The sequence below is a fragment of the Suncus etruscus genome, chromosome 5 (assembly GCF_024139225.1).
Source record: "Suncus etruscus isolate mSunEtr1 chromosome 5, mSunEtr1.pri.cur, whole genome shotgun sequence".
Lineage (NCBI taxonomy): Eukaryota > Metazoa > Chordata > Mammalia > Eulipotyphla > Soricidae > Suncus > Suncus etruscus.
In genome coordinates this window covers 137,785,846-137,812,226 of record NC_064852.1, presented here as the reverse complement: position 1 = coordinate 137,812,226, position 26,381 = coordinate 137,785,846, and the positions used below count along the sequence as shown (strand labels likewise).

At 36.1% G+C, this 26,381-nt stretch overlaps 1 protein-coding gene across 1 annotated transcript in view; it reads right to left on the bottom strand.

Annotated features, from left to right (window-relative positions):
- The window catches only part of TRPS1 (transcriptional repressor GATA binding 1), a 190,729-nt gene that overhangs the window by 134,336 nt on the left and 30,012 nt on the right, over nucleotides 1-26,381 (bottom strand). The window contains exon 3 of the mRNA XM_049773547.1: nucleotides 23,400-24,003. Within this exon, the coding sequence (XP_049629504.1) occupies nucleotides 23,400-24,003 (604 nt within the window). The remainder of the gene's footprint in view (nucleotides 1-23,399; nucleotides 24,004-26,381) is intronic.

Below are 26,381 nucleotides of genomic sequence, written 5' to 3'. Positions count from 1 at the left end.
TGCAGTAGCTTTCATGTGCTATTTTTAAAGTGCTACAGCAAGTATCTTTAAACATTTGCTTTTCATGATGTGGTCATTTGTAACATGAGACTACTAACAACCCTAAACAAAGGTGTTCCACCAATTTTATATTTCCCTAACCCTCTTCCTTTGATATGTAAAAACCCATTTGGATTACAGAATCTTCTCCCACTCTGGTGGATTTGGTTCTGGAGGATAAAGAGAGCTCTGGCTTTGGGGGCACGGAGGGAACAATATGGCAGAGAGAGGCATGAGGCAAAAAGCAGACTGATTCCAATGAATCTTTTGATTGGTTTGGTATTATGTCTTCATTCTACTGTGCTTCATTAGACCTGTCTGCCTAAGGGGTTAGAAACAAGGTGCCTAGTAGCGGTCTCACCACTCATGGATTTTTATTTTACAGACATTGGCTATCTATACCTGTGTATTTTCAAATATGTAAAATTGTCCAATAAATTATAGATAGGTGAAACAATGGCAAAAAAAGACAACCTAATACCTGTGTATTTTCAAATATGTAAAATTGTCCAATAAATTATAGATAGGTGAAACAATGGCAAAAAAAAAAAAAGACAACCTAATGACACAATTCTATTTGCATCAAGATTTGAAAGATCAGTCAGAACTCTACCAGTTTATACAGAAACCTGACAACTTCTTGCTTCTGACTGGATAATATGGTGACAGATGGGCTTAGAAAGCTTGAAAATAACTGGTATATGTTTAAACAGCCAATACTGCCCATTACACATATCATATGAACCATCAATGATTTCCTTCCAGGTCTTGGTGCCAAAATACCAATCCCTTCCCAATGTTGGTACTTAAAGCTTTTGGTCCACTCCTGTAGCAGGTTAGGACTAGAGAGGGACATATTTACAAACCTATGATGTGCTTCTGACTGTAACTGTTACTGCTAACTGTAATCTTTAGATGTTTCTAAAGATACATTACCCTGAATATGGAAAAGAGAGAGAGTCTAATAACAAACAATTCTATCATCATACTCTAACCTTGCACTATCTAAATAGGGAGTCAAATACCTTAGTTTATAGAAGATGAAGAAAAAAAATGAAAGGAAAATAATTTTTAACATGCTCTTAACTCACAGGGATAAGAGAACCTTAAGGACCTTTGTCCTTAAGGACAAACTCTTAATTAGCTAGCATCTTTTTTTTCCCCTTAATTGTTCATTGTTTGATCTTGAGCATTGAGATGCTTGGGGCCTATTCTCTGTTTTGCACTTATATTATTCCTGGTAGTCTTGTAGATCAAATCCAGGTCCACCAAGTGCAAGGTGAACACACCTTACCTATTATACAATCACTCTAGCCCCATGGCTTATATCTTTTAAAAGATCCTCACCTTCTTTAACTATTGAGATTTAAGTTTGAGATTCTGGGTCTTTATTCTGCCTTTTTTTTAGTTGGTGTTTGGCCACACTCAGTGGTTCTCAGGGTTTATTCTACGATGTATTCTCAAGGATCACTCCTGGAGTGGCTCAGACAATACATGATACTGGGGATGGCATCAGGAACTTCTATGTACAAGGCAAGGATGTTACAAGCTACATACACTATCTCTTCAGCCCCTCTGCCTTCTGATATGACAACTTCAGGTGTGTAACAGCCTGTTGTTGACAGAAAAAAATGTAGTTAAATGAGTCATAGCATATTAACTGTTGGCTGAAAATGGTGCTGTCAGCCAGGGCTATCTTTTCAAAATCGATCAGGAGGCTCTCACAGGTGGTTCCCAGCTCCATCTTTTGTAGCAGGCAAGCCTGCAGGATGATTCCAAAACTAGTTCTGAAATCCCAAGGATGCCTTCGTGCTGGTCAAGTGTAACACCATATATACCTATCAAAAGACATGAATAAAGATAGAAGGTTCATAATGCAGACACTAATTCAGTTAATGTTATATTAGTGGTCTCATTATTGAATTGCACAGCAAGAAAAGAATGACTTTTTTTGCTTTATTGCATAACCTACTGAAGTTTCCTGTTTTGATTTTATTTTCTATTTGATGAAGCTGTGGTTTCAAATATATATCAGTGAGCTCACTGAAATATGACAAAATAACAAGTTTTGAAATCCAAAGGAAAGTAGAAATTCCAGTCTATTTTCTCTGTTTTTGGAATTTAGAGGGAAATAGAGAAGTTGTTTTAATGAAATAGTCAAGAAAGTTGAGAGAAAAAAAGGTAATCTAGCTTTATTGACTGTACTGACACCTTAAGAAATTTCCAATACCTTCTAAAAGACACATTTGGTAGAGAAAAAAACAGCATTACAAAATGAGAAATTTCGTGCTTCACAAATCTGCTTTGTAAAGAATTTTTTTGACCCCAGTAAATTAGAATCAAAGACATGAATTAGAAATGTTATGGGGAAAAATTTCTAAGTTCACCTATAAACTCCCAGCAGCTCAATCTTGTAATGTTTTAGTCATATGCTATTCTTAATTTATGAAAAATAATTGAAGGAATATAGCCAATGGTATCTCAAAGCACATTTCACATACTGAATTATGAACAAGCATGCCTACCAATAGTATCATTAGAATGAACTATGTGCTGAGACCACATTCATATGAATATGTGTGTACCTGTCAGCTTTCTTCCTATTCATATCATATTGTCCATTGTTTAAAATCTTAGTAGAAAGTCAGGAAGGTTTCATCAGGATAAGAGCATAAAGTCCCCAAGAAAACTGCCTTGAAGTAGGATTTTTGGAGTTGTAGAAAGAAGTAGTCCTTCTCCAACCCATAGCAAAGTTAAGTTTCTGCCCAAGGACCACCGGTACAAAAGAACATGGCAAGGATCTAGTCTCCAGAACTTGAAAATGAGGAAGGGACACGGGCCATGGGTTCTAGATTATATGGCATCAAGGAAAGGGCTATGCCTAGGTTCCCAAAACCATGATTTCCGTTGTTGGTTTTTGATTTTTTTTTGTTTTGTTTTGTTTTTTGGGTCACACCGGGCAGTGCTCAGGGGTTACTCCTGGCTCTATGCTCAGAAATCGCCCCTGGCAGGCACAGGGGACCATATGAAATGCTGGGATTTGAACCACTGACCTTCTGCATGAAAGGCAAACGCCTTACCTCCATACTATCTCTCCAGCCCCGGTTTTGTTTTTGGGTTTTTTTTTTTTTTTTTTTTTTTTTTGGTTTTTTGCCTCCCCCCACCCCTTTTAAATAACCAGCTGGCATTTTTAAAGCCAGAGGAAATGTGGAGAATGGCAGAACTCCAGAAATCAGAAATCAGTGAGAAGAAACAGAATGTCATCACTTTTGCCACTTATCCTTCAAAATATGGATAATGAATCCTCCTAAGTCGTGTCAACATGATCATCTATTTGCAAAAATTTACGACTGTTCTGGAAGTTAAAGAACATTGATTAACTATATGCACTCATATAATTTCCCAGGTTTGGTTGGAAAAAATGAGCAGATAATGAAAAATGTGTTACTAAATTTATCAAATCATTCTATAAAAATATTGAGGTGGAAAAGGAAGAAATTATTAAGGGAAGTAAACTAATATCAATGCTCCAATATCTGATAACGTAATATTTCAATGTCAACTGTACATTTACCCCACTTATACCTTGACATGGAAATTCAACTTCTACGAATCTAATCTAGAAGAATCTGTAAGCAAGGTATTTTTGAAATTGCTATTTCCAACAGTGAAGGAATGAAAAAATTACTTTGAATAAATGAATAAAAATTAAAATGCTCACTAAATAGCAATTTATTCAATATTAAAAGCGAATCATTATGTATTAAGTAAAATTGTATATTTCCCTAAAGATAATTTCTGCCTTTAGATTCAGAAGCATTTCATGGAAAGATAAGAAAAAGAATTTGGAAAAAACCACAGAGACAAAAATTTTCTAAACGGCTTCATTACAAAATCTTCCTTGAAATTAAGTAGCTTTGATTAAAAAAAATATAGCATTACCAATGAGGTCACACCTCTATAGCCTATCTATGCCAGCTCATCCTATTGCCAATGTGAATTCTCAGGCGAGTCTTGCTTCCCCTCTGGTCCTCACTATACCCCCACTCCACAATGTTGATATGATTTCCTGTACTTCCTGTGGCTTGTTCAGGTTGGCTGTAGTATAGCGTGAAATAACTCCTCTTTCAGCATGCATGAAGTATCAAGGATTATAAGATTTGGTACGGTGATCTTTTGATTCCAAAAAAATAGTGGTTTAAAGCCAGCAAGTTTCAACTGAGTTTTTAAATGACCCCCTTTGTAAACAGAGCTTCTAGGTACTTACAGAATTATTCACTGTGGCTGAATGAAGGGGCAGTCAAAGGAAGAATAGAAATGGGAAAAAGGAGAAGAATTTAAAAGGCATGAGATCATGCCCTATACCATTGTTGATATTAAAATATTTACATGGCAACCTGCTGTTTTACTCATTTAATGAGAGGCTAGAGTGCCCTTCTTTGATACACAAAAAGAACGAACGAATTCATTGGTAATTTGGTTAAAGATTTGTAATATATCAACAGCAATATTGTGAATACATGTAATACCTGCTTTGGGGAAAAATCTTTCTGTGCCTGCTACACAGACCTGGTTGTGGAAGCCAGCAAGGTCAACTGAATAGGGTCCATTCAGTACCAAGTGGGACACCTCATCTAAGAATAGCCTCTCAATAGGAGCTAAAGTGTGGATTTAGGTTTACTGATCATACTTGGAAGAAGCTGTGATTATTGGTTGAGCTAAGATTTCTGACTTAGATACTCATAGGCTCCTTCCTTAGAAAAAAACTGACAACATATTTCAAAGAAACAAGTACCTTGAAAAAATTTGCCCCCAGAAAATGTTTAGAAAATAACCATTTTAGACTACTGAAAGAGTAGTCTGAAAGATCTGTAAATATAAATTGAATTGCCAAATTTGGAATGTAAGCCTAATTTTCCCTTGGAAATAAACCAATACCAAAGTAACCAACTAGTACCCAAATATTTTTTTAATAATGTCAATGCATCAAAAAGAAATCATATATTCTGAATTTGCCTACTGTGCAGAAATTCAAAGTTTCCCAAACCCTAAATCAGGGAGCAATAGCATTGTGAGTAGGGTGTCTGCCTTGCACGTGGCCAACCCACGTTCAATCTCCAGCATCACATATGTTCCCCAAAGCCTGCCAGGAGTGATTTCTGAGTACAGAGCCAGGAGTAACCCCTGAATACCGCCGGGTGTGGCCCAAAGACCAAAATGAATAAGTAAATAAATAAATGATTTTTTAAATCCTAAACCATTATTTGCTGAAGCAGTGAGTTAAATTCATTGAAATTAAATTTAAGAGCATCTTTATTTATCCCAAAATATCTAAAATAATTTGAAGCTGCAATAAATATAAAGTTGCTATGCAATAGTTGCTCAAATCTTACTCCAAATATTTAAGATTATCCTATTTCAAAAATAATTTTTAAAATCTTCACATTTTCCCAATCTCTAAAGTTATAGTTTAAGCATTACTATTTTATCACAAGAAATCCAATGTATACTTCTTACTTAAACTGCGATATAAAATATTACATAGCTTTAATATTTTGAATCAGACTGCAGCATTTTAAATGTTCAACAGCCACATGCATGGTTATCTCTAGACTTAGCTTGTCCATTGACTCATGAGTCCAAAAATTTTTTCACAATGTGGTCCCTTGCGCTTGGTTCTCTTAGTACCAAATACTGAACTGAGGCATCTTCTCCAGGAAGCATCCAGGGCAACAATAACTCTCAGCACCCACAGCTTCATCTCTCTCCAATGCACTTTCCAGTTTCTATATTTTCACTTAAAATATTAAAACCAATTCAGTTTGTGTCACTTCACTGACTTTATTTAAGGGCAGAAATGTTGTCTTATTTCTCTTGTATTTCTTAGTGCCCAACAGAGTCCAGTGGCAGATGAGCAATCAGTACAAAATCTCTTATTTTACTTAAAATCCCTGTGTTAAAAGAGGACACTTAATCAATTTCTTTATACTTCAGCACCTTCATTATATTCATAGATACATGTCCAGCATCGGTGTTGTTCAGGAGGTTCACTAAGGTTGTGGTGTTATGAAAGTATCTGGCATAATACTGGACTCTGCGTACTCTGTGCTCTCTTTCCTGAAACCACTGACCAGAGGCTGAAACTACTAGCCCTTTCCTTACCATCTCCCCACCAAAAGCAAAATGAAAAACATTTCTTTTTTTTTTTTTTTTTTTTTTTTTTTGGTTTTGGGTCACACCCGGCTGCGCTCAGGGGTTACTCCTGGCTGTCTGCTCAGAAATAGCTCCTGGCAGGCACGGGGGACCATATGGGACACCGGGATTCGAACCAACCACCTTTGGTCCTGGATCGGCTGCTTGCAAGGCAAACACCTCTGTGCTATCTCTCCGGGCCCGAAAAACATTTCTATGATATAAGAACAATTAGTTTTGAAAGCAAAAATTAACCCATTGTTAATAATTATTCATCTAAACAAACCATACGTGTACATAAAAACGCATGAATGTATAAGTCATATAGGATTCAGATTTCATCCATCAGATCATGCAGAAAGCTTAGACGATTTAACATTCTTTAAAACTGGCCCGGAGAGATAGCACAGTGGCGTTTGCCTTGCAAGCAGCCGATCCAGGACCAAAGGTGGTTGGTTCGAATCCCGGTGTCCCATATGGTCCCCGTGCCTGCCAGGAGCTATTTCTGAGCAGACAGCCAGGAGTAACCCCTGAGCACCGCCGGGTGCGGCCCCCCCCCCCCAAAAAAAAATTCTTTAAAACTTAGACTAAATCACAAGCATGGAAGAATGATAAACTTTTCAGTATTATATATAAGCATTATATAATAAATCACAGCATTTTTTTTCCTTCTTAGCCTACCCGAATTATATTTTCAAAATCTAGTTTTTAATCTCACTAACAAAAATATTCAAAACAGGGGCCAGAGTGATAGCACAGAGGGTAGGGCATTTTGCCTGGCACAAAGATGACCTGGGTTCGATTCCTGGCATCTGATATGTTCCCCCAAGTCTGCCAGGAGTTATTTCTGAGCATAAAGCCCACAGTAACACCCTGAGTACCACCGCGTGTGTGTGGCACAAAACAAACAAACAAATAAACAAAGGCACTGCATTAAAAGGATAGATTAAAAGTTGTCTTTTATGAATTTATGAAGAGCTTTATATTCTAAGTACAGGCATAAGATGTAAAATGTAAAGGCATCAGAAACGTTTCCTCACAAATGACTATTTTAGAAAAAAACCTATAATCAATGGGCACATGCTTTCGCAAAACCCAAATCCTTAAACTGACAGATACCTGTAATAATTATATAAATTGAACCACATCAGAAATTACATACATAACTATAATCCCAATTAAAATACTCTAAGATTCTCTACTCTATTTCAGATAGAAATAGTTTCTACTGAAATAGACTCATGCCGCTCGGATTTAGCATCTCACTTTCCCTTATCAGCAGATGGTGAGCCAACTACTATTTAAATCCATATGTCTTACATAGGCATAGTTCAAATATGATCTAAAAAAGATGAACAACTGTTTTGGACCAAATCAGATTAGCCTTTTAAGTGAAGAAAGTAACCAGGTGCTTTTCATTTCCAGTAAAAGACTTTTACTAGGCCATGCTGAGATGACTAAAGGGGTTACATTTTTGGAAATTACCCAGACGAAGAGAAATTATTGAATAGGCCAAATGATACCCAAAGACTTTCCTGACATTCTTTCTTCCTATTTTCACTCTACATGGATTGCAGTAGGAACAATGAATCAGGTACCAGGAGAAGGTAGTAGTACAGACACAGGTCAACAAGCAGAGTTCTAAAAGAACGGAATTAATTTCTCCACTTTACTTTGCATATAGTTATCCCACCTCTCATTTTACTACCCTTTTAGAGGTCAAGAAAACAAGCAAGAAGTCCATTTCAAGAGCAAACCTTCTGACTTTATAGATTTCAATCCCACAGATACGACATGTACTTTAATTGATCTCTCTGGGCAAGATTACAATGAGGAGGTTGAGTCTGTAGAATAAATATCATCTACATTTCTGAGTTCATAGGCTTTAAACATTTCCAAGTTTATGTCTAATAAGCTGGACACTGCAGACTCGAAAAATAATATCAACGGGTATCTTTTCTCTATATCCTTCTTTCTGGGCTGTAAGGCTTTGATTCCCTAACTTAGTCATAAAACTATTGGAATGAACAGATCCATTGCACATTTCCTGTTATCTTGAGCCAGGTACCCAATGTTCTGAAATATGTCCCTCCTTTTGAAGAGAGCAATACTGAATCATGACGAATCTTTCATCCCATATCTTAGTTTCAACAGAGTTAGCATTATATCCTATAAACAAACTATCACCTTTAGAGTATAGAGACATGATTATTTTAAGAAAATGAAATCTTGAATGAAAGTTTTAAAAAGGATCTACTTAGAGAAAATCAACTTTGAACTTCTTATGTAAAAAATACAGATACTTTATATTGATTTTTACTAGAACTCTTTATGTCTAGAAACAAACTGGCAGATTGCTTCTTTAGATTCTTCTATCAAATAACTCTGTGAGCCCTGAGAAATCTCTACCTTGCCAAAGTTAAAAGTTCACATTTAAAATGGTTCAACAAAGCTCAGATGTTTTTGTGAATCTAAAAATGCAATAATTGATATTTTTCCAAAAACAGCTCACCACATCATATAATCTGAAGGTTATTTTCAAAAGCTCACATAAGTAATTAAGAATTTATATAATTTATCAGTCCTAAAAAGCTAAAAAGTTTTCTGGAAATTGAGCTCCCATAAGATCCAGAGACACTACTCCTAGGGATAAACCCTAGGAACAAAAAAATACAATACAAAAATCTCTTCCTCACACCTATATTCATTGCAGTGCTATTTACAATAGCCAGACTCTGGAAACAACAAAGATGTCCTTCAACAGATGAATGGATAAAAAAATTGTGGTACATATATACAATGAAATATTACATAGCAGTCAGGAGAGATGAAGTCATAAAATTTTCCTATACATGAATGTACATGGAATCTGTTATGCTGAGTGAGTTAAATCAGAAGGAGAGAGATAGATGCAGAATAGTCTCCCTCCTCTATGGTTTTAAGAAAAAATAAAAGACGTTTTTGCAATTATTCTCAGAAACAAAAGAGAGGAGGGCTGGAAAGGCCAGCTCACAACATGAAGCTCACCACAAAGAGTGATGAGTGCAGCTAGAGAAATAACTACATTGAGAACTATCATAACAATGTGAACAAATGAGGGAAGTAGAAAGTCTGTCTAGAGTACCAGTGGGGGTGGGGTGTGGAGGAGGGATATTTGGGATACTGGTGAAGGAAATGTTGCATTGGTGAAGGGGGGTGTTCTTTATATGACTGAAATCCAACTATAATATTTCTAATCAAGATGTTTAAATAAATATATTTTGAAAAAGCTAAAAAGTTTTCAAATATTAATATTGTAATTAAAGTATAATAGTTAAAAATACAAAAGTAGTATTGTAGTCCATTACAGAAATAAAAACGGTTTCCCATGTTTTTAAAGGCATATATTTCCACCCATTTAATTCAATTAAATCACTGCATTTAATTAAAAATATATTGATTCTGGAGCTGCTACAGGATGAATAGTATGGCAAGAAAATGAAAAGTAAAATAAGATAAAAAATGACGCATTGCTCCGAGGGATTCAAAGTATATTAATGGAAAAAATAAATTTTAAAATCTCGAATATGGTGTTCCTCTCATATCTTTGCGCAATGATGTAGTAAATATGTACAAACTTCCCTTCCTTTCAGAGGAAAATTAGTCTCTCTCTCTCATTCTCTCTCACACACACATACATACACACACACTCACATGCACATATAAGCCTTATTTCTGGAAGAAACAACTCACACACACACAACAGGTCCAAATATTTCTCGCTTCCAGCTAATAATATCTAAATATTGTTTTTAGAGGAACTCTTTCTAATCTCAATACCAGGGCTGAGGATGTGGCTGAAGCAATTGAGCACAAATGATGCTGGGATTCAATCCTCAGTGTTTCCTCAAAAACTGCCAGGTGTGAGCTTGGTGTTCCCCAGCACTGCTGAGTATAGCTATATAAAAGCAGTAGAACACACACACACACACACACACACACACACACACACACACACACACACACACACACACACAAATGTTGCAGTGAAATGGCATATATTAAAATTATATAAACTGAAAAATAAAGGATGGATTTCTAGTCAGTAAATAAGTGCCAACTCAACCTCATGCAAGCTTAAATCAATATATGTCAAAATCAACTGGCTCATTAAATGTAAAGAACTAATATGTTTGACTAAAATACTACGGTTAGTCATTGGAAGGTAGGGCAACTTAGGGTTGGCTGCAAAGGTCTGGACAATCAAAGCATCTAAGCTTTATTAATTCAGTGTCAACCTTAACTATATAATTATTTAAATCTGTTTCAGAAGCGATTCCACCTACTGCCTGGTTACATTTTTTGAAGAAAGTGATATTTATTGAGAGATATTGTGGGAGGGAGGGCAGATGATCATATCTGAATATCTGAATGGGTAGATTGCTTGCCTTGCACTCAATCCTCAATACTGCATATAGTCCCTGAAACACCACCAATAGTGTTGCCTAAGCACAGAGCTAGAAACCTGAGCAAGAAAAATGTAACAGAAGATGGAAAGTAGGAAGGAAGGAAGGGAGGGAGGGAGGGAGGGAGGGAGGGAGGGAGGGAGGGAGGGAGGGAGGGAAGGAAGGAAGGAAGGAAGGAAGGAAGGAAGGAAGGAAGGAAGGAAGGAAGGAAGGAAGGAAGGAAGGAAGGAAGGAAGGAAGGAAGGAAGGAAGGAAGGAAGGAAGGAGAATGATTAAGAGATTACAGAGATTGCACTAAGGATAAGAATGTAAATATGTAAGTCTTGGAAGGCATGGTGTTTAATCTCAGGTACCATGTATTTAATTATCAAAGTAAAATTTTAAAAAGTTAACTGAAATAATGAAAGGTAAATGTACTTAATAACTATAAAACTAAAGATGCTAAAGTGTTAGTACATTAAAGACAACTTTTCTCCTTTTAAATGATTATGTTGTTTCTACAGAGAATCTTTAACGAACCGCCATAAATTCTGTAATCACGGTACAATGAACTATGACTTTTAATTTGTATTTATGATGAGAAAACTAAAGAACATTTTTTTCTTAACACTAAATTAGCAAATAGACTAGTAAAAGGACATAAGCCTATCTCTCAGATCCAAATTGTTTATAAGAGCTGAAAGCCTTGAAGCTTGGAAGATTTTAATCAAGACTTCCATTAATCCCCTACCAATATCTCAGGAACTGCAGGAATTTTAAACAAAAAGGAAATGCTATGCTTTTAAAATGACTAGCTGTAATACAGTGCTCTGATATCAAATAGTTTTACCATTAAACAACAGGTGACATGTTACAGGCAAGGGTTTCATTTCCTTTTCCATCAAATAAAAAACATTAAATATAGAATTTTAAAATGAACAAGATGGGATTAAAAATTTACAAAAACATGTATGGCTCATGTAAGGTTTTTATTTGCACAGTAAATTCAAGGACAGAATACATTTTAGGCAGGTATGGGTATTTAAATAAAAAAATTGAAGAACTTCATTTTAATCATATAAAAAGCTTTAAAAACTTCAAATCATGTTTTACATAAATAAATTATTCTTAACTATACATTGGATATAACTTTTAGTGTCATATTCTGATGGCTAAATATAGGTAAGTGATAACATCACTTAAACCTATGTCACATATAGCACTTTGATTTAGTAATACCAGAATTGCTTTTAGGTTTATATTGGTGTTGCGATTTGTTAAACAATCTTTTTTCTTAGATATTTAATCACCTGGTTCATTTTAACCTTCTTTGTTTGGTGTTTTTTTTTTCTCTTCATAACATGATCTTCCCTACTGTGTTCATATGCTTATAAGAATCAGTGTGCAAGGCTGAAGCAAAAGCACAGCAAGTAAGGTGTTTGCCTTGCACCTGGCCTACCCAGGTTCGATTCCGACATCCCATATGGTCCCCGAGACAGCCTCGAGTGATTTCTGAGTGCAGAACCAGTAGTAACCCCTGAAAACCACAGGTTGTGGCCAAAAAACCAAAGGAAAATTTAAAAAAAAAAGAATCAGTATGCAGTTTATCTATACTAATATTGCTCTAGGATTATTTTTGATAAAACCTGAGCTTTGAAAAAAAAAACTCAAGAATTGTCCATGCATTCAGATGTCAGTCTGACTCTTTTATTCCCTATGAGAATAGTCTTTGATTACTATCCATTACACAGTTATTTGATATAAGATGAGTTTTGCTATTTTTTACACTCACAATAAAATCCACTCTACAATTCAGCTAATAGAACCACCACTCACTGGGGTAGGAAGGAAAAGAGAAAGAAAGAGCCTTGTCTTTCTAGCCTGAGCCCAGAGTTAATTACTAGTCAATTGATGTTAGTGAATTAACTAACATTCCAGAAGGTCAACATCCACCATAAAATGGAGTTAAGTAGAGCATATATTTTTATGCCAGGGGGCTATTGTAAATAAACTCAGACAATTATGATGAGTACATAGATACAATGCTTGCTCTATTGGGGGCATATTCCCGACTTGCCATATTGGTTCTGTGGAATAAAATAAAACCTGAATCTAGACAAACTAGATGAATATATTTGTATTTAAACATGTTCAAAGACACACTCAAAATTTCCCACACAATGGATGGTACTTTCAAGCATTTCAAATACAGTACAACTTGTCACTAGTCTTATGAAAGCATTTGTATATGGCAGTAAGATGTAAGAAAAAGCAAATGTACAGAAATAAGGGTATAGACTGGTTTTCTAGACTTTTCTTGCTGTTATTCATTTTGGCTTTATAATAAAATAGTAAGAATGAGTCCAAGCAAACCAATTCAGTTATTTCAAACACATCACAGAATAATGGTTGTATCAACTTAATTATTTTCAGGAACCTTTTAGCAGACATCTAAGATATAAACGTATGCATTTGCAAGGTATATACACACATATATATGCAAATCATATATACATTATATATGCAATATATTTGCATTGCAATATACATTTTATATGCAATGTATTTCATTACGTTGCATTATAAACATTTAAATGTTCTTGAATGCCAAACTAAGAATCTTTCAAATATAAATATGAAATAGGTTACTGAGAAATTATTTGTTCTTGTTATAGAAAGGCACCTTATTCATATTATCACATTAAATTTTTACCAAATAATGTTTAATGCAAACTGTTAGGGTTTTAGTATCTTAGATAATCTTGTGCAGCAATTCTAATTATGAAAAAAATCCTTCCTCAGTATGGTTCTCCTATAGAATACACACAAAAGTGTGGCCTATATTTGCCAATAAGCTCTACTACTGTTTCATTTCATAGCAGAAACTAAATCTAGAAAACTAATTATAATTGAATTGCAAGCAAAATACAAATAGCTACAAATATTTTTAATTCAGCACTTCTCATGGTATCAAAACTAGGAAATAATCTAACTGCGCAGCCATAGATTGTTAGTAATAATTTCCTGTTAAAATAAATATATTAGGAGCCAATGATGAAGCAGAAAATGCAGCCCAGGAGAGATAGCACTGCGGTGTTTGCCTTGCAAGCAGCCGATCCAGGACCAAAGGTGGTTGGTTCGAATCCCAGTGTCCCATATGGTCCCCTGTGCCTGCCAGGAGCTATTTCTGAGCAGACAGCCAGAAGTAACCCCTGAGCACTGCCGGGTGTGGCCCAGAAACCAAAAACCAAAAACGAAAAAAAAAAAAAAAAAGCCTCCAATTTATTATCAAGTGAAATTAACAGCTAATTTATAACATGTCTATGGTTATGTGTATATCTCTACTTGAACATGTGCAATTTGTATGCATCCAGAGATCACTTTAAAGTACTGAGTAGTCATGATCTTCTTTTTATTCGTATTTTCTAGAGAGTGAATAATGAACATAGATATTTGATTTATTTTTTTTATTGTGAGTCACAGCCTTTACAATAATATTAAGTCATTATTTCATAGTGGCAGAGCTACAATTTTTCCACCAGTGCTTCAACTTTTTATAGGAAAGAAAATGTCAAGAAATATTAAGTTAATAGCCTTCCTTTGTAGATGTTTTTTACTTTCTTTCCCCATTTTATCCCCAGCACCAACCTAGACGTCAACTACTTTTCCTAAAACACATGGAAACTGAGTGAAATATGATTATTTTCTTTATGACCACCCAGATTTCAAATAAGTCATATAAGAATAATCAGAAATTAATCTGTAGGAGCATAAAGAATCTAAGTTAGGTTTATACTATTAAGATCTCAGTGGGATGAAACTGAATTATTCACAACCATTAAATAGAGTTTGAATGATTCACAGCCAATCTTATTTTTATAATTGTAATGAAACAGCTGGGATTAGAATCTATTCACGGACTCATAAGAAATTTGCACCCCACCTACTAAAATTAGTTTCTGCATCCAAAATTCTGATTTGAACATCTGACTGTACAAAAAAGATATCATCTCTCAAAGCCAAGAAACTGAGGAAATAAGACTTTAAGCTTGTTATAGTCTCATTAGAATTATTTTCTTTTTCGTTGTGTTGCCTTCCCTTTATCAACATTCATTAGCAGGCACTTAATGTGATGATTTGAAATTGCTCTTTTCAAAGAATGAGCTTTCTCCTATAAGATAATCTCAAAGAATATAATTGTTGAAAATTCAGACTGCCTGATGACTCTTGTTTGGAACTTTAAAATTCTCAGCCATTAGATGAAAACCTGACTTAAAAGTTTGTCAGAAAATAGTTGATATCTTTTTGGTGAATCTTACTATATCTAAATGATAAGACATATGGCTTGAAAGTTACTTGCCTATTGCTTCATAGAGCTAAATCTCAAATTTTATATCAAGTTTTCTAGATCCTGGAATTTGTGACTTTAAAGAATTTGAGCTACTATAGGCTTCAATCTCTGTAATTTTCCAAGGGAGGAAACACTGTAAGGACTAAGTATTGCATGACTCATCCAGGGTCACACGAATAGTCACAAAGTTAGAACACAAAGCCTTTTTTCTGCCAACCCCATGCCAGTTAAAAAAAAAACATGAAATATCACTTTCCCAGAAACAAAGTTTAGTCAAATCTGAATTACAGTCTGAGAGAACCTATGAGAGATAAAACATATCACCTCCAGACTCACCTTTCAACTTGAAGGGCTAGTCATATTAAAAAATAATTAGGGTATATTTTGGAGTCTGGATAAATTTTTAAATCACAAATTAAAGGCAAACTGAACTTCAATTTTATTTTTAAAATATTATAACAAAACTAGGAGAATGTTAGTAACTGGATTTGTAGACTTCAGGCTGTTCAAAAATACTTCCAAAGCCTCCAAATTTCTTTGAATAAATACTTCAAGTAAAGTAGAAGCTTTATATTAAATTACCAAGAAATTTTAATTTAAAAAAATTTTTGACATTAAAACCAAATATAAACCCAATAATGGCCAGGATGGCTTCAATCATACCAGGCAAGCAAATTTAATATATCCCTCCAAAGTGTAAATTTCTTTTAAAGCATTTTTATTTTTTAATGAATCAGAAAATAAATTTCCAAGTCTCATACTGTACTATTCTCCCCAAAGAGAAAAACTTCCTTTATATACATGGCAAATTTGATTGTTTTTCACCTGAAATATAGAACGTTTCTGCTTAAAAAAAATCCAGAACTCCTACCTTCTAGGCAGGAGAGATAATACAGTGGCCGGGGTGCTTACAGGAAAAGCAGTTAATTTGAGTCCAGCCCTCCCCCACCCCTATACTGCATCCCATATGTTATATGTTCCCCCTAGCACTGTCAGAAGTACTCCCTGAGCAGTCAGGAGTAAGCCTTGGGCACCACAGGAAGTAGCATAGACCTCTTCCCTACAAAATAAAAAAATACTATCCCCTTGTAAACAAATATTACAAATAGAACTTGACAAAATGAAGGAAACAGAGTCTTTAAATGTAAATGAAACAAGTGCATTTCTATGAACCAATACCACAATTAGGCTTGGTAATACCTTCTAACCAAGCTGTCTTGAATTCACTGGTAGAATAAATAGTCTAGTAACCAAAGTCAATTATAATTCTCTAAGGATCAAAAGAAAGTGAGAGTTTAAAAACAAGGAGACTTTGGAGACTATATATATTTCTTTAGTGGGTAACAATGAAAAAAATACAGAAAACTTTCAGATGAAATTATAGATGCAGTCATAGTTTTCCTGGGCATTTACAATGAATGCTTCTGTAAAATCCATCAGACTGAACACCACCAGAAAAATAACACATTATAATCAAGAATGTGTAGCTCATGGCTGACATACTTTGCAATCGTTCTACATCTCTCTGTGCTCCTAGAAATTAGACCATCTTCTGTAGATTGTTCACTTTGAACAATTAAGAACACTCAACAATGGGTTACTTTGGGGGCCCATTTATCTCCTGACTCATGAACAGTCTGTAAAAAAAAGGAAGCTGAGCAGAAGATAGTTGTACAGGAAATAATTAACAGATAGGGTGCAGAAGGATCCCATTACACAATGACTACAAACTTAGAACCCAATTCACTTGAGATACAGCTGCTTCCCCTGCTTTAGAAACGTGGGCCAGCAGAACTTTGCCAGACCTCACAAAAGTCTAGGTTTTAAAACAGAAAATAAGAAATGTGCTTTGAAAAATCACTTGAGTCAATGTAACTGACTTAATCAAAAGAAGTCTGTGACAGAAAATTCCATGATTGAAATCAATGCAACAAACTTCTATGGATAACAAACAGATTTTGTGATCACTTTCAAAAGGGTCTACAAATGAATGTAACAGGAGAATCATCAAACAAGAGGGGGAGGAGAAAAGGCAACCAGAATATCATTTTAAAAAATGTTTTAAAAGACAATTAAAGAGCCATAATTCAATGGCTCAATGTAGATTGCATTTGAGTTTAAACCATAAGCTTTTTAAGTAGGCAACAAAGGAAATTCATCTACAAGGTATGGAAGGTGATGTCCAAAATTATTAACCTCTTGACCCAGCAAATTACTGCTAATATTTATTTTTAGGTAAATCAAATTACTAGGGACCTTTATCAACAGTTGCATAAAATGACTGCCAACTAATAACTAGAGACATTTTTTACACTTTCCTGTTTTCCTGGATATAGTCTGTGTTGTTTTGTATCTGACATATGAATAGGTAAATGAGTTTAAGTTAAGTCTCAAAAGGAAATGGATTATGTACACAGTATTATTCTAAGTCTTTATAAACTAGATACCTTGAAATTTGGCTTTTAATTGAACATGAAATAAGACCAAAAAAATCAAACTTTTCATTCAAGATTATCTTTACTTAAAAAAAAAAAGTTTCTGCAATCTATCCCTGGCCTTAGCGGCATTCAACACTGCCACTTGTTTGGATGTCTGTTTGGCTGCCAATGAACAGTCCCTAAAAGAACATTTTTGCATCTCAATAGACCGTCCAGTATCAGCAATCTTTAAACTATAAATTTAACACTGTTGCAGAAAGAGGGAAATGGCATCTGCTTTGTACTGTCTTAGTATCACATTCACAAGATAAACCACTTTAAGCTTATCTAGAACTCTGCATCTGACAAACTCAAATGACTTGACAAACATTAATTAACTAAGCTGCACAGCACCAGTCTGAGGAGGGCAGGCATTAAGTTCCTCTAAATGTGAGATGAACAAATAGAGATCCTGGGAGGCCCTTCCTTGGACAGCAACTTTGCTTGGAACTCAAGCCCAGAATTTGGAACTCAACTCCCTGACCCCATGGCAAGAAGAGGTTGAAAACCAAGAGGTACAAATGTACATGTTAAGCAGGAAACACTTTCCTCCCTCCGTGAATTTACATTGGCAACTACAATGAATCTCGACCAAATTCACGTTTCCTCTTATGGCATAAAGAAAGCAGGCTGGGAACTGAAATCACTGGGCCCCTAGAAGGATCTGAATCTGTGAATTCGCTGCTGTAACATTCTGTTCTGGCAAACAATATAAAGAAGTTTGCCTGAAGGCGACCATGCCATCAACTCTCCCTGAAGATTCACAAACTAAATTTAATTATATTTCTGGGGTTTATTAACAAGTGACAAATGTGTAAGACATCGGCAAAGATCTTTGTGAAATACAATAACATAGTTTGTCTCTGTTAATGTTATTATTGGCTAAAAGACTAAGATCTCTGAGATGCAAAATCTAATTTGAATGTCAATTACAAGAACAAAATTAGAAATTTTTATTCTAGAAATATAGCTGCATCTACATAAATGTCTATCTAGGAAAGAAGATTCTCTTTTAATATATATAAATATATTCTATATATAGTATATATAAATAGTAGTATAGAAATATAGTATATTAAAATATATAATATATATTCAATATATATAATATACTATATGTCTTCTATATACTACAGAAGAAATGAGCAGAACGAGCACAAAACTTCTGATTCTCACTATACTGTTCAGCTCAAAATAAGAGAGAAGCAGTTCTTTGACTATATAAAACCAATTAACATTTGTTTTAAACACCTGCAACGTTAAATATGTTAACCTATTCAAGAGCCAGATTTTGAGTGTAAATGAAAACACTGCATTTTGGGAACATTTCAAAAGCTTATTCATGTTTTACAGGATCTATTTTAGAAGTTTAAGAGTAACAATTAAAGTTTTGATGTAAACTTGAACTGTTGGGACTCTTTCTAGGAGCCTAAATGCTCCTAAAAATCATCATCCCACTCACAAAAATGATTTTATAAGAACATTGTGTAGAAGAGCCAAAATTATAATACAGCAGTAGGGTGCATGCTTTGCATTCAGAAGGCCCAGGTTTGATCCCTGGCTCCCTGGCATCTAATAAATGAGCTGCTTGGTGTGGCCGCAAGTCCTACTCCGGACCCCCCAAATATAAGTATTGTATAAATATTTTGAAATCTAATTTTCATAAAGCAATTAACAAGAGAAAATTATGCTAGCGCACTCCTACATTAAAAGCACAGTGCTCAATCATGTTACATAGATAATTAAAAACTTTGTAACAACATGAGAGAAATATGAAGGTATTCCCTAAATGAAAATAAGTATGATGAATTATTGTCAAAATTAAAAGTGAAAGTAACATAAAAATGCAGAGAAAGCAGAGATAATACTTTGAAATTTTGGCCTTTTTGTCTTTGAACACAGAAAAATTTTGTTTCTCTTTTTTTGTTTGTTTTTTTTTGGTCACACCTGGCAGCACTCAGGCGTTACTCATGGCTCTATGCTCAGAAATCGCTTCTGGCAGGCTCAGGGACCATATGTGATGCCAGGATTCAAACCACCGTCCTTCTGCATGCAAGGCAAATGCCTTACCACCATTATATCTCTCTGGCCCCTAAATTTTCTAACCAAAACTACTTTATAACATTTATCAGAAAGACCAGTCTTCTGAAGAAAATGTTAATATGCTTTATGACATGACCCTAATTATTTTCAGCCTACTTTTTAAGAATGCTTCCATATTTATCAGCATAGTGTTATTTTTTTTAATTTCTTTTATTTATTTTGTTGGTTAATGTTTTCATTTTTTGTTTTTGGGTCACACCCGGCAGAGCTCAGGGTTCTACACTTAGAAATTGCTCCTGGCAGGCTCGGGAACCATGTGGGATGCTGGGATTCGAACCTTCGTCCTGCATGCGAGGCAAAATCCCTACCTCCTTGCTATCTCTTCAGCCCCTGCATAGTGTTATTTTAAGTGAACATTTTTTGTGGAACAAAATTTTCATACATAAATCTCAATGTCTCAATACCTCAAAATCTCAATATCTAAAGTAGAAATAACTGACAAATTTTTACTTTTAGTAATAGAACTTATATGTATATGTGTATTTACAAGTATACTTCCTCCATTAATATATTGTATGCTCCTTTTAATTCTTTAAATCACTTTTAAGACCGATTTTTCCATTTCTATTGATTTCCATTTTAGAAATCAATTTCCTAAATTGATTACTATTTAAAAATAAGCATGTCAACAATATGTAAGCCACTATGATCAAAATAAAAATTATGTTAAAAAATAAAAAATAAATAAAATACATAATAAAAAAATAAGCATGTCAAACTAAAGGGTAATTTCAAGTCTCATTCTATTATAGAAACTCACTGTTCTATCTTCATTCAAAGCATATAAGATGTTAATGCATCTATTTGTTTTGGGGCCACATCAGGTGCTACACCTGGCTTATTCTTGACTCTGTGCTCAGGGATCACTCAGGGGCCCAAATAAAGTAGCAGGGATCAAACTCAGAGAAAACAAGGTAAGCATCCTACCCAAAGTACTATTTGCTTTGTCCTATAATATTTTATTTATGGGTTTTTTAATTTTTTTTGGTTCTTGGGTTACTCCTGGTGATGCCTAGGAATTACTCTTGGCTCTGCATTCAGAAATCTCCCCCGGCTTGGGGATCCAACTGCAGTCCATCCTAGGTCAGCAGTGTGCAAGGCAAATGCCTTACTGCTGCATCACTGCTCTGGACCCTTTCCTATAATATTTTAACTGGCCTTATTACAAACTCCCAAACTAGGCCTCCCATCCAAAATTAAAGTATACAGTTTTCTTTTATAAAAAAATATTTAGCTGGTAGACCATGGCTGTTAGCACAGAAAAAATAAGACAGTAGCTGTTAGGATAACTTAGCCCTGTTAATTTCTATTACCAAAGCAAGATTCCTGAAAAAAATTCCCTTAAATGTCCCTGCTTTTTAATTCCCAAAGATATCTTAGGAAGCTGATCAGCTAAGACATATGCTCATTAAATATTTTTAATTCAGTCAATTCACTACTTTGCAACTAATTCAATTACCTGCACTTCCTCTCTCACATATCAAATAAAGCTGATTTTGAAAAGCCCTATTCAAATACAATAAAACTGTACATTTTTTTCTTTTCATTTATGTGTGTGTATAAGAAATTAAACTCAGGGTCCCAAACATGCAAGATAGGAACTTCTCCACTGAGCCAGACCAAATATACATTTTACACATTCCGTTTTTCCTGAAATCACACAATGATCCAACGTTGTTTAATTCTCTATATAATATACAAATCCCATAGTAAGGAATTTGATTATTTGCCAAACATAATTTAAGTATCTTTTACCAAAGATTTGTTACTTCAGCAGCTAATGTGGAGGAACTGAAAAGACAGTTGAAATGGAGCAAGAGAAATTTGAAGTCAGAAAATTAAGGAAGTGGAAGAATTAAGAAAAACAATTTCAAAAAGTATCATCTGTTTGCTCAAAGAACTCACCAGTATGCTCAAGATTTGGGATTCTACCACTTAATCAATTATTGTTCCAAGTTTGTAGTGTAATATGGCAGAAAGAGTTATATTCTAGAACCAAAAGCTCAAATAATTTGGTATAAAATGAGAATGTCATGGATGAAAACATTTTTATGCGAGGGGGGAGAAGGGAGTTCTAGTTATTTATGGGGATGGAATGGGAGCTGAAGTATACCTAACAACCTAGCATTGTCAGGAATTACTTCTGACTCTGTGCTCAGAAATCACTCCTGACAGGACTTTGGGGACCATATAAGGTACTGGAGAGTAGCCCTATGCAAAAAATACTGCTTGCTGTACTATCTCTCTGTCCCCAAAGACAGCTCTAGTTATACAGATCTAAAAAAACCTGACATTACAATGCATCTCAAGATGCAACACAAAATATTTATACATAGGACGACTGATTTCTGCTTTAATCCAAACCCTAAGATCCACTAGACACCAAAAAAATCAACATATTAAGAAAGTGAAAATGAGAAGAATGCAGAAACTCCATATATGTGACTTTAAGAAGCTCCAGGAATAGACCATCTTCTTAAATGGCACATAAAACGATTTCTCTACTTTCCAAAGTTATGCATAAACTTGTTCCTCCCTTGAAGGAAGATTGCATATAATAGGGACCTCCCTCTTCTATATTCAAACTCTTCTCTTAGCTCCAGGGTATGGCTGCTGAGGGGGAAAGGTAACAGCTTTTATATTTAACTGTGCACCTCAAAGGGGCGTTTCTCAGTCCCAATGGGGGGGAAAAACTGTCAAGCACAGAAAAGCTTCAGATTAGCTTTGGAAACTGTAGCAGAGTAGTGAAACCTACAGTTTTGCCCCCAGAATACTTGTAGAGAGACATCACCCCTGTCTCTGGCCAGTCTCTTGACCTCGGTCAAGCACAGCTCTGACTGAACAAGATTTCCTAACCTGACTCTTATAAAGTTAGGAGGTTCTGATCCTTTTATCTAGCAACACAGCTTTCAGAAATCTCTCCTGTTTATGCTGGGTCGAGAACTACCCAAGCAATGGGGCCTTAGGCAAAAATCAAGCATCACTTACTTGGAGCTTGTGAATTTTTAAAACTTATCATTTCTTGATTTAGCATGAAGCAAGCATGAGTTTTATCCTACAGAGATTTGTTCAGTTTTTTTTTTTTTGTCTATGGGAACTATCTTTCACAGCTCCCCTTAACCCCCAACTCCCACTCCCACCAATGCCAGATGACATTAAATGAACAATCCTCTGTAGAGAATTCTTCATTCACACCACTCACATTGACATCTCTCGTTTTCTCCCTCTCGTGGCAACTGAATCACGATAAGTACTATTCTTTATAAAAATATCTAAGTTGTACAAACCTTAGCATTACTGTATTGATATCTCTCAGAGGGAATTGCATACAGAGCGATTTGCATCTCTGCTTATTTCCTTAGGAACCACTGACTATGTCATACCACCTCAACATTTAAAAAAAAATCGTTTTGTTTTGTTTTTATAACGTTGCCGGTGTGCATCCTTCTGGAGTTCTGCACCGCCCTTCTCCAGGTGTGGCATGGTGCTTTGTTTGCATAATCACCAGAAACATTCCCCAACAATTCAAACTGAGCAAAGAACAGTGAAATCCAAGTGATTGCCTAAGACCCTTTCCCTTATACACCCTCCCCCCCCCCCCCAAATATGTATCCAGGACACACAAATAGGTAGGAGCTCTTTTTGTGACCTCAGCCCTGTGTTGGGTTTCCATTGCATTGTGATTGAGGTTATTTAGCTGCATTGCACATTGTTCTTTAGCTGCACTGCGCATGAAGGCATGATGCTAAATCTGCAGAGCCCCACTCCCCTGCCAGAGAGATGAAGAAAGAATGAAAAACGAAACCTTCCTACCCTTAACAGCGACTGGGACTCATCCTTGGCCTTGCTTTCTCCCGATGAAGGATACTGCTGGGTGAGGGCGGCGGACTTCTCGCCTCCAGCTGGCACTCCGGGAAGAAATCCTTTGCTCTCCACAGCCAAGCCATAAATAGGTCTGGCTAGATGGGCAGATTCGACATTAGGGCTATCCCGTAGAGTCTTAGTCTGCTCTTGGGTGCCCGACACAGGTGTGAGGAGGCCCAGATTTGCTTGCGAGTAGGATGGACTGGCCCGCAGGATGTCGGTCCCTCTCCAGGTCACACTGCGCAGCTCCTCGTTGGAGCTTTCAGTCCAAACCTTTTCTTTGAGTCCTTCCTTCTCTTCTATCTTCTCCCTCTTCACCACACTCTCAGCCACGGGCTCTCCCATTTTAGAGTCTGTGTTGAGCAGACTGTAGACCTTGAGGTCAATCTTGGGCTCCTCCTTGATGGTGGAGATGGCATGGACGTCCTCTTCGCCATTGGCTGTAGTGATCTCCTGTTCCTGGCAGTGAACCGTGTTGAAGTGCTCCAGTAGTGACTGAGTATCAGCAGCTGTGAAACTGCACTGCCGGCATTTGTAGCAGCTGTGTGCTCTCCTGGAGAAGAAGGAAAAGAGTCACTGAGAATCCAGCACGCTCAGGAACTTAGAGAATCAAGACACTGGAAAGGCTCCCAGTTTTATGCATCTGAATTCCATTGAATGCATATCGATAGGTAGAAGGAAAAGTATTTATCTCAAATCCCAGAAGCGGGAAGGCAAATGACTGGTATACTTAGTTTTAAATAAAGAAGATGATGTTCCCTTTGTTACATTAGTAAAGCAAATACACAGACACACCTTTGGACACAACTCTCTATGGAGTCACATTAAAACTAGTTGGTTTGGTTTATTAGGAAAAGATCTGTTGCATTCATTTTACCTGAAGGGAAAAAAGGTCAATTCTGCATTATCTTATGTATTACTATTCCCACTATATGTTATCAATGGGACAAGCCTTGGGCATGGACTCATCACAAAATACCTCACCTTTCCCAGTGGACTACTGAGTCTTCCCATGCCTATGTCTTAAAGAGCTGCTGTGATGTATCCCAAAGAGTTGCCACTGATCAGACTAATGGGCAAAAACAAATGCTCAAAAAGTATAGAGGATAGATTCAAGGCCAAAGAAAAGCATAAAGTTAATATGCCTGTCTTGCAAACAGCCAAACAGGGATAATCCTCAGCAATATTTACGGTTCATCCCCTGACCTGCCAGGAATAATCCCAAAGGAAAGTTGGGAGGTCAACAGTAGATAAAAAGGTATGGGGAAAGGAAAGGAACAGAGAAAGGGGAAAGGGGAAGAAGGGAAGAAGAAACAATGGATGGAAGTAGAGGTGAGAGGAGGGAAGGAAGGGAGGGAGGGAGGAAAGAATGATGGTAAGGAAGGAGGGAGGGAAGGAAGGAAGGAAGAGAGAAATGAGGGAGGAAAGGAAGAAAGGAGGGAAGGAGGGAGGGAAGAAAGGAAAGAAGGAAGGAAGGAAGAAGGGAAAGAGGAAGGAAGGAGGGAAGGACAGAGGGAAGGAAGGAAGGAGGGAAAGAAGGATGGAAGGAAGGAAAGAAGGAAGAAAGAAGGGGGAGGAAGGAGGGAAGGACAGAGGGAGGGAATGAAGGAGGGAAGAAAGGAGGGAGGGAAGAAAGGAAGGAAGGAAAGGGAAGGAAAGAGGGAATAAAGGAGGGAGGGAATAAAGGAGGGAAGGAGGACATGAGGGAGGGAGGGAAGGAAGGAGGGAAGAAAGGAGGAAAGGAAGGAAGGAGGGAGGGAGTGAAGGAAGGAGGGAAGAAAGGATTGAGGGAAGGAAGGAGGGAAGGAAGGAAGGAGGGAAAGAGGAAGGAAGGAGGGAAAGAGGAAGGAAGGAAGGTGGGAAAGAGGAAGGAAGGAAAGAGGGAGAGAGGGAGGGAAGGAGGAAGGGAAGGAAAGAGGGCAGAAAGAAAGGAACAAGGTCCATTCTGGGTCAGACGCATGCAAGACAAATACCATACTACTGTGTCATTGCTCTGGCCCCTACTTTAGGTTATTTCTTGAAAGATTCTCCTCAAACAATAACATTTTTTTAAAATATCACTTAAACTACAGCAGTTGGTTCTTTTCTCTAATCTACTAAATGCATATCATTTTATCAGCATCACTATGTAAACCTCAAAGAGATTCAAAGAATTTTCCCTTCATTTCCATCTTCACAACTTCATCCATTATGATGAGTAAATTTTGAGTAAAATTTGCTCAGAAAGCTCCAAAACATAAGGAACTTTTTCTTTTCTTTCTGTCTTAAATCAATTACTAGAAATCGATTTAAAAGATCAACACTATTTTCAAAACTTTGAGTAATTTAAATTCAGTTACCTGTATGAATTTCTAGGGCTGAGTTTTCCAATTCTAACATACATACAAATTATACTCCAGGAATCTTGTCAAAATAAAGATTCAGTTTCTGGAGTTAGGGGTGAAATACATTGTCTTATATTTCTTATAAAAATGCTAAGTGGCATTTATGATTTTTAGTTCCCAGGACATATGTAATGTAGTAAGACTGATTAATTTAACTTGGTAAGAAATAATAAAAAATATAGCCTCAGTGTGGAATGAGCTCTCGGGCATCTATAACTGATGAATAGAATATTAGAATATCCTTAATGGCATATTCCCAAATGAATATTTTAAGATGAGAAACATCATTTTAAACAGTAACACTTAAAAAAACAGACAGTATTGTCTGCTTCTCACCATTAGAACTAAAAATTTCTAAATTAGCTCTGGAGACACAGCATTGCTAAACAGAGTCAAACAGTAATTTTTAAAAAAATGTTATTGTTTGCAAGCTAAACACTAAATGGACCTGTTACACTCGTAGACCTGGGGGACTAAGGGCGGAAGTACATGATGTATGCTGAGAACTGTGGTGGGAGGAGGTCAACACTGATGGTGGGAATGGCCC